Source organism: Esox lucius, chromosome 8 (genome assembly GCF_011004845.1).
Source record: "Esox lucius isolate fEsoLuc1 chromosome 8, fEsoLuc1.pri, whole genome shotgun sequence".
Classification (NCBI taxonomy): domain Eukaryota; kingdom Metazoa; phylum Chordata; class Actinopteri; order Esociformes; family Esocidae; genus Esox; species Esox lucius.
Window position 1 is genome coordinate 27,416,742 of NC_047576.1, and position 22,843 is coordinate 27,439,584.

Here is a 22,843-nt window from a genome sequence, read left to right on the forward strand (position 1 = left end):
ATGGTATGGGGGTGCATTAGTGCACATGGCATGGGTGACTTGCAGATCTGTGAAGGCACCAATAATGCTGAACAATATATACAGGTTTTGGAGCAACACATACTACCATCTTGATAACATCTTTTTCAGGGAAGGCCTCGCTTATTTCAGCAAGACAACGCCAAACCACATTCTGCACGTATTACAACAACATGGCTCCGTAGTAAAACTGGTCTACCTGCAGTCCAGACCTGTCACATATTGAAAAAATGGCACATAATGAAACAGAAAATACGACCCTGGATGGAGACCCTGAATTGTTGAGCAGCTCCAATCCTATATCAAGCAAGAATGGGAAAACATTTCACTTTCAAAAGTACAGCAATTGGTCTCCTTAGTTCCCAAATGCTTACAGAGTAGTGTTAAAAAGAAGAAGAGGTGATGCAACACAGTGGTAAACTTTTCATAAATGTGTTGCTGGCATCAAATTCAAAATGGGCATGTATTTCTCCAAAAACAATAATTTCTCAGTTTCAATATTTGATATGTTGTCTTTGTACTATTTTCAATTAAATATAGAGATAAATCATTTGCACATTCCTGCATTCTGTTTTTATTTGCATTTTACGTAGTCCCAACTTTTTTGGAAATGGGGTTGTATTTCATATTTACTGTACTGTAGCTTTTTGCTCAGAAACAGGTTAATGCATGTTTTTGTTCGTTATGGCATCAATGTAAAAGAAAATCATTTAAATCAATTAATTAACTGCTGTATTCATCTGAAAAGGCGAAAAAGAAATACACTGGTTCGCAGCTTCAATATTAATTTAATAGCATGAGTTTTAAAATTTTGCATATAAAAATATTTGCAATCTTCATCTTTGTAAAACAAGACTGGATTAAAGCAAGGCATAAGATTAACAGCATGGCTGAAGCTTTTGGTAGGCTGAGAAAGATGTCATTATATTGTTGTGACATGGACATAGATGTTGTTTGCAGCATAATAATGATGATATAAGACTACAGCATGAAGCCAGACTGTCTTACCAGGCATCGACACACAATCACAACTAGGTATTCACAAAGCGTCCCAGATCTAGTATTAGTTCAGTCTTATAGACCATAATGAATAAGAGGAGGGACCTAATCATAGACCACCACTCAGCCTGGCCTAAGATGCTTACAAAATGAATACAGGCTCAGCACAGATGACAAAGACTGCAAATCTTGACAATCTTCATAGTAAAGTGACATGGTTAACACAAACTAAAATTCAGCGATTGGACCCATGCAGTATGATCAACATATGACTGACAACAGGTCTGACTGTCTCATCCTTTCTGGTTTCACTAAAGTGGTGGTGAGGGTGTGTCCCAAGTGGCATACTATTCACCAGTGCACTACTTTTGGCTAGAGCCCTAGAGTATAGGGTGCCATTTGTGTTGCGGGCAAAAGGCTCAAGCGCAGAAATGCAACCATATCTGTCATTGCATGTACAAGCAAAAATACAAAAAATAAGGCAATGTAAAATACATTTTCATCTGGCATCCTGCACCAGATACACGTTATCTGCGTCCACAATTCACCACTATGGGACAAAACATCACTTCCCCTTTTATTCTAACTTCCATTAACATTTCAGTATCGAGCCTAATCTTTTGCAAAAGTGTTTTCTGTGCATTTAAAATAACAGGACTTGGGATTTGAATCTACTCATTCAATCAGCTTGTGCCCATAGGATAATCTTATGAAGAAAAACGTTCTCCCAGTTGCTCTCACATATTCTCCATCTCTTCCTCTTCCTCTTCCTCTCGTCTGAAGGAGGGTCCAGAAGGGCTAGAGGGGTTGGAGTTGCCCGAGTGACCAATGTCCAGCACCTGCAGTTTGGTTAGGTGTTTGAAGGAGCTCTCCTTCACAGAGTAGGGGGATAGACGGTTGAACCTGAGAGGGCGACAGAGACAAAACTAGTCAGAGGTTTAAGATCATGTTCGCAAAATGTGATTATGACTTAGCAGACTGAACACGTGCGGTTAAACAAGTGTTGTGTTCATCTGAAACCAGCAGATCATTAGAACCAATACCATATTGATTTGTCTCTGTAATGACCTGCGCAATGTGTGGTTACAACATATAAGATTGTCTCAGCCAATTGGTTTGCCACCCCCGTTCTTTTGTTTCGGTTTGCATTCCATTAAGAGTTCTATTGAGCTAGTTAACACGCTGATACATTTTTTCCAGTGTTTTCATATCAGCAAATTAATGGCATCGTGAGTGTCTTTGAGTTGGACCAATCTAAGTTTCTAATTGACCATACGCATGCGTGAGCACACTTACATGAGTAACCACACATGTTCATATTCACCAACTCAATGCAAACACACATGCAGGCAAGTCTAGTCACCAGTCCCCATCTGTTCCCCTACTGAAGCCTTGCAGCAATCCAGAAGTTGTAATTGGCTCAGTCAGCCAACCAATTGTTTCTAACTGCTGGGTTACTTCAGCAACTGCTGCCAAGGACGAGGCTACAGCATGAATGGACGGTCATAGTAGTTTGGGGTGCGATCCGGGCCTGCAAAGTGTTAGTCCTGTCATTCTTCTTTTGCTTCTTATTCTTCTGGACTTGTTGGGAAATGTTGGGAAAACACAGAGTCTTTGGAAGGTATTCGTACCCCGTCGCCTTCTCCTCATTTAGTTCTCCACAGGCTGAATTTAATTGATAGATTGAATTTGCCACACATGAACTCCAATCAACTTTGAAAGATATCAAATCAAAGAACACAGGAAGAATCTGAGCTCAATTAAGTGTCATGGAAAATGGTCTGAATAATTATGTACATGGGATATACATTTTTTATTATTAGATTGGGAATCAGTTACATTGAGAATGACATCAGCCTATAAAGACTTTGTTTCAATTTCTTTAGAATTATAATCTTTTTGGCCTGAGCGAGAGGTTTAATGTCCAAAAGCAGTGTGCACATACCTCTCACATCCCTCTGGGGAGGCCAGTTTAGGGTGGAAATAATTGGTTGGTGACTATTTTAGTTCCTAGATAGAATTGGAACCCATTTAATAAACCTGTCCCCAATGTTAAATGTCTGTAGAGCCGCAAGTAGGTAGGTCAATTAATTTGATGTAAAGCTTTTTCAGCATCAAAAGACATCAGCAAGGTACACATCAATAAATAAATCAAGGTCCATACCAGGAATGGATCAAAAAGTATTTTAAAATGAATAGAATTCCAGTTGTGGATGAAGCCAGCCTTAACTAAGTCATTTGCCCACAAAAGTATTAGGTCTGTTGACCAAAGTGTTTGCTAATATCTTTGATCTGTGTTGAGGAGAGAAATTGGCCTATGCGAACCAACCTCTTCGGGATACCTGTATTTTTTTAGGAATTATTGCCTGTGTAAACCACGTGTTTAATCCAGAATCTCACAGTTACAAAAGCATGGCTTCACCAGAAAAAGATTAACGTTTTGGAATGGCCCAGCCAGAGCCCAGACCTGAATCCAATTGAACATCTGTGGGGTGATCTGAAGAGGGCTGTGCACAGGAGATGTCCTCGCAATCGGACAGATTTGGAGTGCTTTTGCAAAGAAGAGTGGGCAAATATTGCCACGTCAAGATGTGCCATGCTAATAGACTCCTACCCAAAAAAACTGAGTGCTGTAATAAAATCAAAAGGTGCTTCAAAAAAGTATTAGTTCAAGGGTGTGCACACTTATGCAACCAGGTTATTGTGAGTTTACATTTTTTATTTTTCCCCAAAGATTTCAGTCTGTTTTTCTATTGAATTGTTCATGTTATAGGACATATTAAAGGTGGAGTACCTTCTGACATGATTCATTCTTTTACATCACAAGAACCTGGCATTTTAACAGGGGTGTGTAGACCTTTTATATCCACTGTACATTTGGTATTTGAATTTACAGAGGCTGTGGAGTTGGACCATGAAACAGGTTCAGGCGTTAGTGTGTTTCTGAGTTCATGTACTGGTGTTCAGTCTCTCACCGCAGGAAGATGCCCTTAATGTTGGGAGTGCCCTCGAAAGCAGAGATGGGGACCGAGCTGATGCTGTTGGACTGCAGGTACAGGTACTCCAAAGACTCAGGCAGGTCAGAAGGAATATGAGACAGCTGGTTACTGGACAGGTCCAACGTCTACAGGAACACATTGATAAGTTTTAGGTATATTATACTCAGGAAACTGGACACTGGTGAAAGACAGGAGCAGTGGGTGGAATGTAAACCCTGCGACTCAAGAGCCAAACTACTTCACATCTAGCAATTCTTAGGGTTTTTAGATTCTTCTGGTTTTTGTGATTCAGTGACATTTCAATTGATGCGTGTTTGTTCTAGAACAATTGGACTGCTTTCTGTCACTCTATACTGTGCTGCACAATGGCTTCTTGTGTGCCTATGTCATAATGTTCAGACTGGTAGCCCATTCAGTGAATGAGCATTAAGCCTGGACTCACAAGCTTCCAAAGACTGGGGATTTGTATCCCAATAGTCTAGTATCATCTAAGGCATACTGAGCTGAAGAGGATAAGAGGTGCTCTCTGCCACCATGAACACAAAGTGAATTGGCCTAACATTTGATTTGTAAGCAAAACTACCTTGATACACTTTAATAACACAAATAGATTTAACAAAAGTAACCTTAGGAGGGGACTTTACATTTAAGAAATGTATAGGTTAAATAATATTTTATTGAAGATATTTCAAACAAACTTGTGACTGATTCATGGGTGACATCATCTCACTCCCTATCTCACCCACTTTCCCATCTTCCTCTTTTCCCTCTTCCTCATCCTCCCAGTCTCACCGTCAGAGCGCTAAGCTCCATCCAGGCTCCTTGGTAGATAGAGTTGAGTTTTAGCTTGTTATGACTGAGAATAATCTCCCGGAGCTTGGCCATGCCCTTCAGTGCCCCCTCTGGTATGGTGGTCAGCTGGCTGTCCTTCACCCGGAGGACCTGCAGGGAGCGGGGTAGGCCCATGGGCAGGGAGTGGAGGGTGTTCCCTGACAGGTCCAAGATCTCCAGCAGACGCAACTTCCTGAAGGCTGGATGAGGATCAACATGGTCTCATTTCAAAACATCGATCGTGTTTGTCACCTCAGCTGCTGACATGTCGGTTATTTGAGTAATTACTGTGTGGTACAGCATAACCAAATACAGCTAGTGGTGTAGATGGACATTCTGTAGTGCAATATATGTCAAGTGAAAAAGTTTGAGGGCAAGTCCTATTCCTTGTATGTAAAATGAGTCTAATCCGAACAGAGTGGTCTAACGCCAAATTGATGGAACCATGGTCAAGGTTAGCCTACTACCAAATGTATGTAAGCACAAACAAATGAGTGTGGTTTTCACCCTGCAATCTGGGTTTGAGAAAGGCTGCTGTTCAGCATGTCACAATCATGTGTGGAAGAGCCACATACAGCAGTTTGCGCAAATACACTCCTGTATCGGCATCAGGCCAACGCTGGGAGAACCATCCGGCCCGGGGTCGCAAAACAGGGCCCAAAGGGAGTCAAACACTAAAGAAGAGGAATGGGATGCCAGCCTTGCCCCTCGGTTTTTGTTATTTTTTGGTTTCATTTCTTCCACTTTTTCTTAAATAAATGACCTGAATTTATAACCTGAAATATGAAACCATATAGGTTCTGGTCTACCTTCTCTGTGTAGTTTGGGGCTGCTGAGGCGGTTGTAACTGAGGTTGAGCTCGGTCAGGGTGTACATCATAACCAGGTCATTGCGTCCGATCTCATTGATGGCATTGTGAAGCAGCATGAGGGTCTTGGCCCGGCGGGGAAGACCCCTGGGAATGCGCTCCAGCTGATTATTATACATGTGGAGGGTGTGGAGATTCTTCAGGCCCTGAGGAAAAAAACATTCTAAATGTGAAAAATCGTACCACAATGATAAGCGCATTTCATAAAAAAATCTCTAATTTCCACTTGCATTAATTAAAAAGAGACAAAACAGACCACAATAGTTGTAAAAACAAAATGAAGTTGTTCCACCCTCTGTGAGGTTCAACCTAACCAAACTAGCAGTCCGATTAGGCTTTATGTGGTGTATTTGTCATGGTTTTCGAGGCGTATACTTCTTTGGTGATTCGTCCATCCACCGTAGATATCCCCAATATTCTGCTGTGTGGTAGGCCTACCTGAAAGGCAGCGGGATCTATGGAGCGAGAACGGAGTTGGTTGTTCTGCAGAAGGAGGTACTCCAGATTACGGCAGGCTGTGAGGGCATCAGCAGGTATTCGACGGATGCTGTTCTTTTCTAGGTGTAGTATTATCAGACCCCGGGGCAGACCCTCAGGAACCACGGTCAGGTTGTTGTTAGACAGGTCCAGAAACTCCAGACTAGTCAACTGACTGAGAGAGGAGAGACGAAAGGATACGAGAGGAGAAGAGGAAAGAAGAAAAGGTGGCTAACGTTCTAAGAGGGAAGGTCTTGTCATGAATAAACAAATCTTTTTTTTTTCCCCATTTCATTTTTTTTTTTTGAGAATGTATAAGCTGAAACAAATCTCTCTGGCTTCTCACACTCGCTCTTTCTCTCACTCGAGACACACAAAGACCCACATTGCCGGCTTCTATCATTCAGTTGTATTACCATGAGACTAACCAGGTCATCATGTGCTCTGTGTGCTAAGTAAAAATATGAAAATAATATACATAGAAAACATCAAGAGGAAATTGAACTCTGCCTTGAACTCACCACTTAACTACACTCTCATACATTGGCATGTTGTCGGCTGTATAGCTGGCCTTTGTTATGAAATGATGCACCCTGTAATAATCGTTGACACATAATAGGCAACAGTGACAGTATTTGAACTATTGGAGCATCATATAGTTTAAAAACAACACTGTGTTTTTATGCTATGTCCCATACAAACACATTTTTGAAAGCATGTGTAAAAGGCAGAAAAGATATTCAACATTTATTCCCATAACTGGGAAGTATTTTTTAAGTACTTCTCTAGACCAGGGGTTCTTAAGCCTTTATTTAAAATGTAATGGCTAATTTGGGACCCAAGTTATCCTCATAAGGTAAGTAATTGTCACAAATATTTTATAGTCTAGACCTGTTTTCATATGCTGTGTCTCGTTTCTAGTCCACATTGTTGGGGTTTTACTAACTATTTTGATTGATTTTCTTACCAGAACCTCTCACTAAACACCACAAATCCTGAAAAAGAGTGTCTAGTGTTTGAAGTTTTCCTCATTTCGGGAAACTATATAGTAGTATAAAAAGGCTCTAATTTACATCAGTGACCTGGGTGAATGAGTGACCTGGGTGAATGAGCCGGATGCTGTGAATGAATTGCCTAGTATGGCATGAGGGCCGGATGGGAAATGTATGGCAGGAAAGGCAACCTCTAGTGGTCAGAATCTGGTAATATAGTCTACCAGAGGTCTAAGGTGCTCTTAAAAGTGTTTAGCACAAGTTGAGATGGAGCTTATAGCTCCATGGGGCAATGCATTGACATTGCTATCATCATCATCAGCAGGGATTCTTTGCTCATATAATATACGACCCCATTTCCCAAAAAGTTGGGACGCTGCTTAAAATCCAAATAGATACAGAATGCAATGATGTGCAAATCATTCATTCCTATATTTAATTGAAAAAAGTAAAAAGACCACATATCAAATGTTGAAACTGAGAAATAGTATTGTTTTCTGAAAAATTTAGATTTTTAATTTGATGCCAACAACACGTTTCTAAAAAGTTGGGATAGGGGCATGTTTATCATAGTGTTGTACCACCTCTTCTGTTAACAATTCTCTGTACGTGTTTGGGAACTGAGGAGACCAATTGCTGTAGTTTTGAAAGTATAATGTTTTCCTATTCATGTTTGATTTCAGCTGCTCAACAGTTCAGGGTCTCCTTTGTCGTATCGTAGATGATGCAATTTTAATTTGAGAAATGTTATTCTTACATTGTTGCACTATTTGCCTGCGTAATCTTTCACAAACGGTGAACCCCTCTCCATCTTTACTTCTGACAGACTCATCGTCTCTGGGATGTTCTTTTTATACCCAATCATGTTATTGACCTGTTGCCAATTGACCTAATTAGTTGTGAGATGTTCCATCAGGTTTTTTTTTTGTATCACACACATTTTCCAGTCATTTGTAGCTCCTCTCCCAGGTTCTTTGAAAAGTGTTGCTGGTATCAAATTCAAAGTGGGCATATATTTTTCAATAAACAATAACATTTCTCAGTGTTAACATTTGATATATTGTCTTTGTACAGTTTTCCATTGAATATAGGGTTTCAATTATTTGCATTCTGTTTGTTTTTACATTTTACACAGCGTCCCGACTTTTTTGGAAATGGGGTTGCATATATTTCCAACTACAAAATAATTTTTTTGAGATTCTGGTTGTCCTGTCTTTATGAAATGTCATCATGACCCAACAGTTCATTCTGAACTTGATTTCAGAAGTCTGCTGTAACTGGACAGCACCGGAACAGATCGCCCACTGATTCTATTTCACTGTGACAAAGTCTGCACAGAATCTAAATAACTGAGAAGAGAAAGAAGAGAGCTGGACTGAATGGCTCTTTGTTGAGTGTGTTAATGTGTTATTATCCAACATAGTGATAGTAATAGGCATCCATTTCCTCCTGAAGGCTTTATTGTCCATGCTGTAATATTACAGTACTACTGTAGTACTTGTAATAGTGTTTCTAGAATATGACAACACTACTGGAACTATACTATAGTACCTCAAGGATAACACTATGGTATGAAAAGAATGCTAATTCAACTACAATATTCCGGTATTAATACCTAAAGGTCTCGTTATCCATGCCTTCATTGCTGAGCAGGTTGTTCTGTAGGTAGAGCTCTCTAAGCTCTATCAGGTTATCAAACGCCCCTGCAGGGATCTTTTCCAGCTTGTTATTCTGTTCATCAAGAACACACACAGACACATAAACAAGCATCACATATCATTACCACCGATAGCAAATAAGTCGCAGCTTATTTATGCATTCATTAGGTATTAGAGTAGTACAGCGCTGGACGTATCTGGCCAGTTTTTTCACAGAGATCAGCTTGGCCATGTGGACCAGGCCTTATGTTACTGTGTGAGGGCTGTAGCTGCTCAAGCTCACCTTCAGATGGAGACGATACAGAGCCGAGGGCAGGCCCTTAGGGACGTAGCGGAGGAAGTTACTGGACATGACGAGGACTTCCAGGCTGTCAGAACCATTAAACATGTTCCCAGGTAGTCCTGCGTCTGTCAGCTTGTTGTTGTGGAGATACACTGACCTAGGGTGGAGTTAGGACATGGGGGAGGCGAGCGGTATAAGTGGCTTGGAGTGGAGCACAGAGTAAAAAGCATGTGACTCGAGAAGTAGTTAGCAGTTTTGATACAGCACCCGAGACTAGCCTGTCTTTGAATACCGGAAAAAGGGCAAACATTAAGGAGGAGGTACTGCAATGTGGGTTTCCTCATCAATCACCCAGCCAAACACCCACCTACCAGTCACTTTCTCTCTCTCTCTCAAGCTAGGGGTGTCGTGATATACCAGAATTGATGATTACCGTGATATTTAAAAAATGTAATATTGATATCATGTTAATACTACAAATATGATATCGTCTTCACTAGGCGAAACTGAAGTTGTATTTTTCACACAAGACAGACACACTCATAAATACACACACAAACACAGACAACACAGACACACTTATAAATACACACACACAAGACAGACACACTCATAAATACACACACAAACACAGACAACACAGACACACTTATAAATACACACACACAAGACAGACACACTCATAAATACACACACAAACACAGACAACACAGACACACTTATAAATACACACACACAAGACAGACACACTCATAAATACACACACAAACACAGACAACACAGACACACTCATAAATACACACACAAACACAGACAACACAGACACACTCATAAATACACACACAAACACAGACAACACAGACACACTTATAAATACACACACACAAGACAGACACACTCATAAATACACACACAAACACAGACAACACAGACACACTTATAAATACACACACACAAGACAGACACACTCATAAATACACACACAAACACAGACAACACAGACACACTTATAAATACACACACACAAGCGTTCTTACTTCAGCTCGGGCTTCTGACCAAACGTGTAAGGGTAGATCTTTGTGAGTGAATTAGCAGCAAAATCAGCGCTGACCAGTGATGGAGGCAGGTGTTTGGGTGCTGTGGTGAGCTGTAAGGGAATTATTAGAGATGTTATGTTACCATCTGGCTTTATTCTCTTTGTTCTCTAGTGTACTGACAGTTAATGTCCTGCACTGACAGTGAGGGTAATACACAACACAGACAGTATTCTCAAATGAACTTGAAACATTTACAGAGGAGTCAAAACAAGTGAACGCTTTTTCCATCCCCTTTGCCAAGAGGGAGTTTTTCTGCATTGTTGGCATGTGGTAGGAGAGGCCATTCTTTTCTCTTATCTAAAACAGGATTATCCAAAAGACACCCCTGTCACTCCTCAATGATATCATATGATACATAAAACTATGTATAATTTAACAAATATCGTATATACAATTAGGTGAAAATGCTACAGTACTAGGCAGCTTAACAGTGTTACATAGAATTATGTCTGTCCCCTTTTCAACATGGTTTATGGTTTAAAGTGACATGGGTGTTTCAGGCTTAGTAAGCACTTATTAAAAATCACTAATTCTTTCTGTTTACCTACTCATCCCTTTTACATCAAAAACAGCCTCTTTCTTTCTCTTGTTCTCGTTGTCTCTTTTCCTCCCTCCCTTACTTTGTCCACGTTTCAGATCTGATCAGCTGGCATGGAAACACTGCAAATAATTTCAACCGCAAGCTGGCCAAATAGTGTAACAGGAGTTTACACCGCTCCTCTACTGCATCATAAAATGTATCTAATAACCATATAGATAGATAAATGTCACACAGCGTTATACTCTGAAGCACTAAGAACACAAGATTCAAGCTGGAGAATCCAAGAAGGGAAGCACAGGAAAATGATTATTCTAGAACCAACAAAAACAGGAGTTTCAAATTACATTTCCAGACAGTTGTTTCAGCTATTTGATTATTTAAATTTTTTCCCCCAAGAGCAATAATTATTTTGAAAAAGACATTGTGTTGTGGCTCTGGCCTGAGTCATTAGATATTTGTATTGCTAAATTCTTGTGGATAGAGGATTTTGGTTGTCTCAACCTTGACCGTAAAAGAAATTACATTTTAGAGCAAGAGTAGACCCAAACAGAGGTTAAGATGGCTGCACAAAGCTCCATGGCTTGCTTTTCTGAATTTTAAAGGAGCTTACTTCTGGATGTCCTGATTATATGTATATTAATGATTATGGCAAATAAAAACATACTGTTTACATGTAACCATTTCCCCTGTTTCAAGTAATGTCCCACTGAGGAAAGAATTGTTCTTTGTTGTTTTGTTTTACAGTGGCTTCAGAAAGTAATTAGACCCCTCAGCTTTCTACACATTTTGTGTCCATCAATCAAAACACAATACCCTATAAAGACAAAGGGAAAATAGGTTTTTAGGACAATTTATTGAAACATTTCAATATCTCGTGCACATAATTATTCAGACCCTGTTTTCAGTGTTTTGTCGAAGCGCCGTAAGCAGCGATCACGCTTTTAGTCTTCTTGGGTATGCCACTATCAGTTATGCACAACTGGATTTTCTCCCATTCTTCTTTGCAGATCCTCTTAAGTTCTATGAAATTGGATGGGGAGCGTCAGACTGCGATATTCAGGTTTCCCCACAGATGTTCAGTATGGTTCAAGTGCAGGCTGCACAAAGACATTCCCAGACTTGTCCTGAAGCCACGCCAGCATGGTCTTGTGGTGCATGCTTTGCGTCGTTGTCGTGCTGAAAGATTAATCATCGCCCAGTCTGAGGTCTTGTGAGCTCTGAATCAGGTTTCCTTCAAGGAATCAGGTTTTCCTTCTTTTTGCCAGATGTAGCGCTTAGCATTCAGGCTTAATAGTTCGATTTTGGTCTCATCCGACAAAAGAATCCTTTTCTTCATGTTCCCAGAGTCTTTTAGGCGACGTGTCGATTGACATTACTTAGATGTGGCTTACTGTAAATCTAGCACGTCTACCATAAAGGCCTGATTGATGGCGTGCTGCAGGACTCCCTGACCAAGCCCCTTCTTGCACGGTAAGTTACCAGAAAGAATGGCCTTGGTCAGGAAGGTGACCAAGAACCCCAGCCTCTCTAAAAGAGCCTCAGATGGATGAAACTGCCAGAAGGACAACCATCTCTGCAGAGAAAATCTAAAGCTCTGTTAGTGGCCATTGGGTTCGTGGTCACCTCCCTGACCAAGGTCCTTCTTCTCTGGCAACTTTGTTTACTAGGAAGAGGCCTCTAGGAAGATGCTTCCCAGTTCCAGACCTCTCTGATGTCTGTGGGGAGTTACTTGGACTTCATGGCTACGGTTTTGATATGACATGCGATGTGAAATTTTCAATCAATAGAATTTGCCACAGATGGACTCCAATGTAGTTCTAGGGTCATCTCAATAATTATCAAAGGACACAGGATGCATCTGAGCTTAATTTGGAGTATCATGACAAAACGTCTGAATAAGGTACTTGAGATTGCCTAAAAACTATTTCCAAAATGTGGAAATAGTTTCTAAAAACAAGTTCTCACTTTGTCATTAATGGGTATATTGTGTAGAGTGATGGCAAATGACATATACTTAATCAGTTATAAGTTAAGTCCATAACACAAAATGTGAAGACAGTGAAAGGCATGGAATACTTCCTGAAGGCACTATATGAGTTATGTCTATTTTAATGACTGTGTGTAGAATGATTTACCTTGTTATTAGCCAAGTACAAGTATTTAAGCTGTTCCATCACTGTGAACCCTTCATCTTCAAGGCCTGAAAGCACATACATGCAATTACAATCACACACAGAGACACACAGAAGAAAATCTTTACGGGGCAAATAGTGTTACTCAGCCTTCAATCCACTGACTAAGACAATACACTTATCATAAAGATTATACTGCTTTGTTTCAGAGAGTGAATAAAGCAGTAAGATAAATAAAACACATATGGTAATCATAACTGTAACTACAGATAAATCATGAATGTGGACAATCTAGAAGAATAAGAGCCCACTCGTTGAGCCCAAATTGAGCATAACTCATTCCCAGTAAAAACAGCTAGAGGCTCCAATTAGATATGGACCCAGACAGAGAAACCCAGAGAGAACAGGACACTAACAGACACTAAGAATTAATGACCAGTAAAAACTACTTTCATCATACTAAATGGCTGTATGTCTCTATCTTCCTTGTCTGTGGAAGATCTATGTCCCCTGAAGCCCTTTTCGTCTCGCTCTCTGTACATTTCAGCAGCACTGTCCAGTTCACCTTGCATGTTCAGACTGTCTGTCTCTTTCTCCTTTGGCTACTTTCAGACAAAATGTCTGTGTTTACCTCCAATAGTGGCATCCAGCTATGGCAGTTCACTGAAGCACATAAGGACACCCAGGGCCAGATCTAGGCATAGACGGCACAAGCAGTAGCTAAGGGCCCCCTAAGAGCCACTAGGGAAGGGGCCCCAAATACAATTTAGTTTAGGGACCCCAAAAGGTTCCAGCTGACCCTGGGGACACCCCTCACGGTCGTGGCTTGTTTGTGTCGGCAGGTGATTCACCTTGTGTGGTAAGACGGTTGTTCTGCAGGTTTAGTGTCACCAGCTGCTGCAGACGAGCCAGGTCGTCAACGGTCACAAATCCAATCTGGTTGTTCTGAGACAAAGAGGAGACGAACAGCAACACATCATTTCTTAACGATGGATTCAGAGAGCATGTACGCATACACTGGAGCAGCATTCATTTACATGCCTGAAGGTTTGAATCAGTCCAAATGAAGAAGGTTTTATCAGGCTTGAGGTGTGGGTGTGTGGGACACGCGTATCAAGATATGTCAGGTGTTGGAAAGGTCTTTCATTATCTGACTCACTACAGGACTGATTATGTGTCCAATGGATGTGTGTATAAAGCCCGGCATTAGGGAGATAGTTGTTTTGGCTGGACTCTGTTGTGTTTATGAAACCCAGCTGGATGGATGGAGGGAAAATGGGTGTTGTATCCACCCGACCCACCTGCAGTGAGAGAATGCGCGTGCTCTCGGAGAGCGGACTTGGAAAGTCCATGAGGTCAACGCCGGCACAGTCCACCGCCCCCTCATCTGTACAAGTACACTGGCCAGGACATACAACCAACCCAGTCTTCACCACCTCCCGGACTTCAACGGCCTCTGTCTCTGTCACCTCCATTGGTTCTCCTTCCTCTTCCGTCTGGACCTCCGGATGGGTCTGGCAGTGTACCAGAGCCCAGGCCAGGAGGAGCACATTCAGACACTGCAGAAGAGACCTCCAGGTGCTGGCCATGTCTGTGGCGATGCCTGGTTGTCAAGCCACCTCAAGCACCTCAGCTGCACCACTGATCAGTAGGGCCTATATTACAGTTTGATAAATAAATGCATGGCTATTTCAAATAGAAATTGTATGATTACTGACCATGGATTAGAAATCAAGGACTAACATGTCCTATTGTCTTTTACAGCTTTGTAGAGGATTTCCACTGAAAACTTTGAACTACAGTTTTAATACAAGTTGGAATGCAGGCTATATAGATCACAGGTGTTATACAAGTAGTTTGTACAGACAAGGTTTTTTACAGCGTCAGAATAGCAGTTGGCCTGGTGGTGGGCTGGGTAACAAAGACAGGAGGCTGTTTTTCTGGGATGAGAACAAACCTTTTGCGTTTGTTTTGAAAAATGTGTGTGACAATTTGTTCATGTTTTGGCCTCCTTTTATTATCTACTCTATCTTCTTGTCCATTAAAGGTGTTTTTTTTATAATGCTTCTAGCAAGCAGAAAGTGTCCCAGTAGAAAACATTGTTTTATTGTTCAGTCAGACAGGGGGGGAAATACTCTCTAATCATCTCCGCCTGTGCTGGTGGACAAGTTCCCAAAAAGCACTCTGCTCTGCTCCCTTGGTTAACCTTAACATTTTAGTAATTGTGTAGACACTCTTATCCACAGCTTGATATTAATATAGCTATTATGTGTGCAATATGTGTGGTATACCCACACAAGACCAGTAATAGTGACTACAATTCACAAAGAGGGCGGTTGAAAATGTTGAGTTTCAAATTTCTATTCGGAAAATGGGCAGGAAATCCAGGGGACGCTGGACCATTGGGTGCCAGAACCGAGAAGAGTTTAGACTAGGTTGAGCAAGCGCAAGCTGAGCTGGATTATTACAGTTGATAGTCCACACCGCTATATGTGGCCAGGGCTGGGGAGAGTTACAGTATGTGTAACATATAGAAAAACACTGTAAAGCTCTTTAAACAACACTAGGTTAGTCCTTTTCTTCCCGAAATCTTGTTCCGCTGCTGACTGGACAAGTGTAGAGTCTGTAGAGTATGGATGAGATCCAGTGATGAGGGATTTCTGCTGGAGAAGCACTTTCTGCCTTTTCCTATGAGTACTCTGTTAATAGCAATGTTAAATACATAAGGCTGCACATGCCCAATTATTCAGCACAGCATAACCTTTAGACTTCATGATCTATTTTTTAGTACAGGTTTAGCAAGCTAATGTCACCATGACAGTGTCACCACGAAAGTGTGCATCATCTGTTTCACGATGGACACTTCAACTGAAAGGGAGCAGTTCCAGTACAACTTGTTTTTTTGCAGTAGGCTATGCGGTGTGAACATGACAATCAGATGAATACTTTGAAAGACAAGATGCTAACTTCTCGGGTTACTTTAACACCTTTCTAATTCCCCAGTTATATTCAAATTAACATTGCAAAATTACATATTTACATTGTTTCACGCCAAGTACACCTGACCACAAGTCAGAGAACATGATGACACAAATCACGGGATAAGAACACGGGATTGCACCTTACAGATTTCGGTTGTTCTGGGTGGCTGTTCACAAATACATAAATAAACATGTGATGCAGGAGTCACCCTTTCTTAGCTTCAAACTGATGACCACAATCTGGGTTCAAGCCCTGACTGTGATGCTAGCTGGAAAGAAGTTTGGGATGGTTGACAAACTGGGGGAGGGGGACACAGTTTTTTGTTTTTTTCTTGATCTCTCTGCACTCTAGCAACCAGCTCAGGAGGCCCGGCCGCCTGCCATGTTAACTGTGATAATACACTGATCGAGGCCTCACACCCAATGACCTACATGACTTCCTGGATGAAAAACAGTGTGGAAAAAAGAAGAATGGTTTGGCACGGATGCATATGAATAAAGCTTGCCTTTAAATCTATTTGCAGTTGATATGACAAGACAGGGACATGGATTGGGCAATATTTTTTTCCAGAATTCTTGAGGCCCTGTTAAGGTGTTAGTGACCATTACTAAACAGCTATTTTCAATTTTTCAAGCCTGCACAGCTATTTGCAACTCTAGTGAATATAACACTTCACCAGTGTTGTTGGTTATTGAATCCCATCTGTTCCCTTTTTCTTTTTAAAATAAGAAGGCAGTTATTCAGGAATTTGTTGTTTCTAATTTGTGCCTAACTTAGGCCTTTGCATTTAGCCCAAAACATGTATTCCTCTGAAGTATATTTTTACAATGCTACATTAGTGCCTTGTTACATATACAGTTGGGAGAACAAGTATTTGATACACTGCCAATTTTGCAGGTTTTCTTACTTACAAAGCATGTAGAGGTCTGTAATGTATCATATGTACACTTCAACTGTTAGAGAAAATCCAGAAAATCACATTGTTTTGTAATTAATTTGCATTTTATTGCATGATATAAGTATTTGATCACCTACCAACCAGTAAGAATTCCGGCTCTCACAGACCTGTTAGTTTTTCTTTAAGAAGCCCTCCTGTTCTCCACTCATTACCTGTATTAACTGCACCTGTTTGAATTCGTTACCTGTATAAAAAACACCTGTCCACACACTCAATCAAACAGACTCCAACATCTACACAATGGCCAAGACCAGAGAGCTGTGTAAGGACATCAGGGATAAAATTGTAGACCTGCACAAGGCTGGGATGGGCTACAGGACAATAGGCAAGCAGCTTGGTGAGAAGGTAACAACTGTTGGTGCAATAATTAGAAAATGGAAGATGTTCAAGATGACGGTCATTCTCCCTCGGTTTGGGGCTCCATGCAAGATCTCACCTCGTGGGGCAGGAAGGTGAGAGATCAGCCCAGAACTACACAGCAGGACCTGGTCAATGACCTGAAGAGAAAACCATTAGTAACACATTACGCCGTTATGGATTAAAATCCTGCAGCGCACGCAAGGTCCCCCTGTTCAAGCCAGCGCATGTCCAGGCCCGTCTGAAGTTTGCCAATGACCATCAGGATGATCCAGAGGAGGAATGGGAGAAGGTCATGTGGTCTGATGAGACAAACATTTTGCTTTTTGGTCTAAACTCCGCTCGCCGTATTTGGAGGAAGAAGAAGGATGAGTACAACCCCAAGAACATCATCCCAACCGTGAAGCATGGAGGTGGAAACATCATTCTTTGGGGATGCTTTTCTGCAACGGGGACAGGACGACTGCACTGTATTGAGGGGAGGATGGATGGAGCCATGTATCGCAAGATCTTGGCCAACAACCTCCTTCCCTCAGTAAGAGCATTGAAGATGGGTCGTGGCTGGGTCTTCCAGCATGGCAACGACCCAAAACACACAGCCAGGGCAACTAAGGAGTGGCTCTGTAAGAAACATCTCAAGGTCCTGGAGTGGCCTAGCCAGTCTCCAGACCTGAACCCAATAGAAAATCTTTGGAGGGAGCTGAAAGTCCCTAATGTCCAGCGACATTACCTGAAGGATCTGGAGAAGGTCTGTATGGAGGAGTGGGCCAAAATCCCTGCTGCATTGTGTGCAAACCTGGTCCAGAACTACAGGAAACATATGATCTCTGTAATTGCAAACAAAGGTTTCTGTACCAAATATTAAGTTCTGCTTTTCTGTTGTATCAAATACTTATGTCATGCAATAAAATGCTAGTTAATTACTTGAAAATCATACAAAGTGATTTTCTGGATTTTTGTTTTAGATTCCGTCACTCACAGTTGAACAGTACCTATGATAAAAATTACAGACTTCTACATGCTTTGTAATTGGGAAAACCTGCAAAATTGGCAGTGTATCAAATATTTGTTCTCCCCACTCTACCTTAGGACAGATACATTGGATATTTCTATAATGTATGTTTGTATTCTTCTTTTTACTCAGTTGTTAAGGAAATTATTTTATTAACAATCTGGTTGAAGCATCCTCAGTTTTCCCCCATCACAACACTTGCAACAACAGTTGTTTTAAAATCATCAGAAGCGTCATGATGACATCCCTGAGAAGTTTCCTTCCTCTCCTGCAGCTCAGTTCAGAAGCACGATAGTATCATTGATATTTCTGGGTGGACTAATACATAATTCACAGTGTAATTATTGACTTGACGTTGCTTAAATAGATATTAAATGTCTGATTCGTTATCGTTACTCGTCCACCGATCACTGCCCTTCTTCAGGAGACTTTCAAAAGCACAACTTGTTTTTAGTTGAAAATGTGCTTCAAATTCAAGACTAAGAAACCTTACAGATGTTGTCTATATGGGGACAAAGAGAAAGGGGTAGGTAAATTGAGGATAAGGTTGAATGCCAAAATAAATGTATGTCCCTATGGAACTTCTATGTGATTTGTTCTGCCAAATTATGCCCCTTAACTAATTTAGGCTAGTCACAGAAAAGTGTAATATTTTCACTTCAACATTGTATAATATTTTGTGTAGTTTGATAACAAAAAGAACAAATAAATCCATGTGGGGAAAAAAATCTGTATTTTTTCAGTTATATTTTCAGTTAAAAAAAATTCTAATCAATAACTCAAATTCTTGAAGATTAACAAACATTGAATCAAATGAAATGAAATCTGACAAACCTTTTTGTCAGAATTAATGCTATCACTTAATCATTTTATCTTGAAGTAAATTGCAACGTCCCTGTAAGGCCTGACATTGATTGATACTGTATTAGTTTCCACTGAATTGGTTATATTCATTTTGGTCTTCTTCTAATGCTTCAATAGGAAAGTAATAAGACAGTAATTATATTACTCATTTTACTTTTACTGATTTTGGGTGTATGTAATGTTACTGATTACAGATCTGCAACTAGCAATTGTGATGGATTACATTTAGATAGTAACCTACCCAGCCCTGAGTGTATGTAATGTGTGTGTGGTTGTGTGTGCGTGTGTGTGTGTACAGAAGCTGCCACACCAGCAGAGCCAACATCCTGTCTCTGATATACCCACGGGACTCAGTGTGGATCTGACCAGCAGCTAAGTATCTTGTTAATCAGATGAGAAAAACATGCAGTTTAAACCTAAATATATCATATACTGTATCTTGGTAAAAACATTTAAGTTGCAAAGGCAGTGCCATATCATGAACACAGTTACAGATTAAATTGTTAACTCATCTCCATTTCTGCCTTGGGCCTAATTTCACCGTTAACCTGTGACTTTATTCATGATACAGCACTCCCTCTTGTGAATGTATACCTCACTGTATATCATTGCACACACATACCAAACATGACAGCTACAAATGCACAACGCGAATAGTATGGCTACGTTCATCCCTACATAAAATTGTGCTCTGCAACGAACAACATATTGTAACACTTTCCTAAAAGAATTGTTTAACTTCATAAAACCCCAATACCATTCAATCAGTTACTCAAAACATGCAACATGTATATCTCAGGTTTTACAAGATAGTCTGTAAAACCAAATTCCCATCTGGGCGGCTGTGAACTTGAACAGCACACTATTTGGGGTGGCAGGAAGCGTGTTGGGGTAACAACTGAAAGATGAAGTGATCTGTCTATCTGCCCTTGAGCAAGGCATTCAACCCTTTTTGCTCCAGGGTTGTCATCAAAAATGGCTTATACCTGGTCGTGACCCCAGTTTACAAGGGTACAGTGGAGTTGGGATATGCATAACACACATTTACATTTCACACTAAAACACCTGTGTAACAAAACCAACGTAAGAACCCATTATTTAACCTATCATTCCCCAGGTAATGGAAGCATACTGCCACACAGTGAATTCTTGGAATATTATTGGTGGCAAATGACCAATTCCGACAGAGTCAGTCCATAAGATGTTTTGACTGGAGCTACATAGAGTACCGATTGGGCATATCCATGCAACTAACATGAAAGAGTAACTCTGGACCTAAAAATTGTAATTCAACACTATATTTTATTAATGCATTCAATATAGTGCATGCGCCCATATGAAGTTATCATGCATGATTTACCTTCTCTGACGGAGGGAGGTTAGCAGTGACTGAGGCAAACAAAGTGCAGTCTGCTGTCCAATCCAGCGAGATACAGTCGCATAGCAGGATAAAGAGGAACTACAGCAACTCCACCGTCGCTCCAGATCTAGATCCCCACCAGATGTGCAAGTAGAGTGGGAGTGTATGAGGGAAAGCTCAGGAAAAGGAAAGGAAAAAGGAAACTGGGGGAAAATAGTGAGAGAGAGTGAGAAGAGAACTGGGAGCTGAGGCACAGCCAAAAATCCAACATTCTTTGTTTTTTAGCTTACATTTTTTTCATGTTAAGGAAGCCATTTCATGTTGTGATTAGTATGTTCTGGAGAAAGAAGGACATACTCCTCCTGACAAGACTCCCTATTGCTCATAAATAAACACAGATAATTATTACTTTGAGACTGAACAAGTATGGAATGGAATGTACTTAAAAGTAGTTTTAACTTCAAATAAATGCTCCTGCTGAATGATACATTTGTTTTTCTTTGAGTAGAGTATAAAGAAAAACGTACTATGAACTAGGGAGCATGGCAGTAACACTGTGTTAGCAATCTGTTCCCTCGTAAGCCTTACAAAATAATCATTTTTCCATGATATAATCTCTAACATATGCTGAGACAGGATTTAAGAAATAATAAATGTATTAAAGATGAATGAAAAAAGCAACTTACCACCAGAGGGGAAGCTAAAGGACAAGTGTATGAGCAAAAGACAAATTAACATTAGAACATGTATTTAGAAAGATTCAAAATCAGTAAATGCTCTTCAAAACTATGGATCTACTTAGCCAAGTTACTATATTTTTCCAAGTACCATAACACTAAAGGCCCATTCCATTTCTGCTTATTTGATCTACAAGAATTCCGGCATGTCTGTAGCTCCTGTTGGTCTTCAGTCAATAATTAAACAGAAAGAAACCTATGTATTGCAAATTCTACCTGTGCTATAAATTCATGAAGTTAATAATTAATGCATCACAGGGTTAATGCAAAAGACATTGTTATAAGAGAGTGCTAGACATGCTCCTGCCTGCTTCGGACTGTCCAAGGGTTGGCCAGCGGCGGGATAGACAAAAAAACAAACATAAAAATGTGAAATATCAAGATTGCACAATAGAAATACTTATAAACAAAATCTAATGCAAGGTTCTTACCATTAATGTTCACAGTATATACAGACTAACAGAAACACCACATGGAAAAGGTCATTTACAAACACAGCTGCAGAGGTTACATTAGGTTGATTGCTAATTAGCAGTACATACAGGCCTATGTAAGTTATATGAGAGGTCTGATACATACAGGCCTATCATCAATCAATCAATCAAATTTATTTATTAAGCCTTTTTTACAACAGCAGTTGTCACAAAGTGCTTTTACAGAGACACTCAGCCTTAAACCCCAAGGAGCAAGTAACAGTAGTGTTGAATTTCAGTGGCTAGGAAAAATTCCCTAAGAAGGCCAAATTTTAGGAAGAAACCTAGAGAGGACCCAGACTCAGAGGGGTGACCAGTCCTCTTCTGGCTGTGCCAGGTGAGATATTAAGAGTCCAATTTGAATAAATAATAAATGCATGTCGGCTAAATCCAGAGTCTATTTATATTTAGACTAGGTCAGAAGTATGACCAGATGGATAAGGACAGGGACAGCAACGGGCCCCCCAAACCAGGTACTCCACAGGTGTGGACCAGGACCTCAAGTCCTCCTAAAGTTTAAAACAGGAGGAGACTGGGAAAATTCAGAAAATGCATTCTTCATGTCAACAACGATTTATAGTGAAGGAGAACTTAGTGGGGAAGGAGAACTGACCCAATCCCCCAGCACAATGGTATAGCAGCGTAAGACCTTGGAACCTATGTCAGTTATATAAGAGGTATGATACATACAGGCCTATGTCAGTTATATATGAGGTCTGATACATACAGGCCTATGTCAGTTATATAAGAGGTCTGATACATACAGGCCTATGTCAGTTACATATGAGGTCTGATACATACAGGCCTATGTCAGTTATATAAGAGGTCTGATACATACAGGCCTATGTCAGTTATATATGAGGTCTGATACATACAGGCCTATGTCAGTTATATATGAGGTCTGATACATACAGGCCTATGTCAGTTATATATGAGGTCTGATACATACAGGCCTATGTCAGTTATATAAGAGGTCTGATACATACAGGCCTATGTCAGTTACATATGAGGTCTGATACATACAGGCCTATGTCAGTTATATATGAGGTCTGATACATACAGGCCTATGTCAGTTATATATGAGGTCTGATACATACAGGCCTATGTCAGTTATATATGAGGTCTGATACATACAGGCCTATGTCAGTTATATAAAAAGTCTGTTACTTTAATATTTGAATTTTCAAAAGAACATGAGGCAACTA

General features: G+C 40.5%; 1 protein-coding gene across 4 annotated transcripts; it reads right to left on the minus strand.

The window, feature by feature from the left end:
• Nucleotides 1-794: 794 nt before the first annotated feature.
• podn (podocan) lies at nucleotides 795-21,588 on the minus strand. Of its 4 annotated transcripts, none has more exons than XM_010864152.4 (14): nucleotides 21,257-21,588; nucleotides 21,115-21,128; nucleotides 20,429-20,604; nucleotides 14,197-14,550; nucleotides 13,747-13,840; nucleotides 12,899-12,963; nucleotides 10,163-10,272; nucleotides 9,126-9,282; nucleotides 8,800-8,915; nucleotides 6,154-6,367; nucleotides 5,657-5,861; nucleotides 4,809-5,047; nucleotides 3,993-4,141; nucleotides 795-1,920 (listed from the first exon to the last, which is right to left on the minus strand). In XM_010864152.4, exons 4-14 carry the CDS (start codon nucleotides 14,482-14,484, stop codon nucleotides 1,755-1,757), a joined length of 1,803 nt encoding a protein of 600 aa, XP_010862454.1. In that variant the 5' UTR covers nucleotides 14,485-14,550; nucleotides 20,429-20,604; nucleotides 21,115-21,128; nucleotides 21,257-21,588; the 3' UTR covers nucleotides 795-1,754. The 4 variants fall into 4 exon arrangements, with proteins under 4 accessions (XP_010862454.1, XP_019904922.1, XP_019904923.1 ...); XM_020049363.2 differs by adding an exon at nucleotides 20,719-20,803 and having other exon boundaries at nucleotides 20,429-20,631; nucleotides 21,115-21,588; XM_020049364.2 differs by having other exon boundaries at nucleotides 20,429-20,631; nucleotides 21,115-21,588.
• Nucleotides 21,589-22,843: the final 1,255 nt, after the last annotated feature.

What these genes read in the sequence shown, in the direction of transcription:
- podn (XM_010864152.4), bottom strand. Translation starts at nt 14,484, where the DNA reads ATGGCCAGCACCTGGAGGTCTCTTCTGCAGTGTCTGAATGTGCTCCTC. An exon ending in ATGGATAACGAGACCTTTAG is followed by an intron (nt 6,368 to 8,799) that starts GTATTAATACCG and finishes CTCCTCTCTCAG; the next exon opens with TCAGTTGACTAGTCTGGAGT. An exon ending in ATTAAGGGCATCTTCCTGCG is followed by an intron (nt 1,921 to 3,992) that starts GTGAGAGACTGA and finishes TCGCCCTCTCAG; the next exon opens with GTTCAACCGTCTATCCCCCT.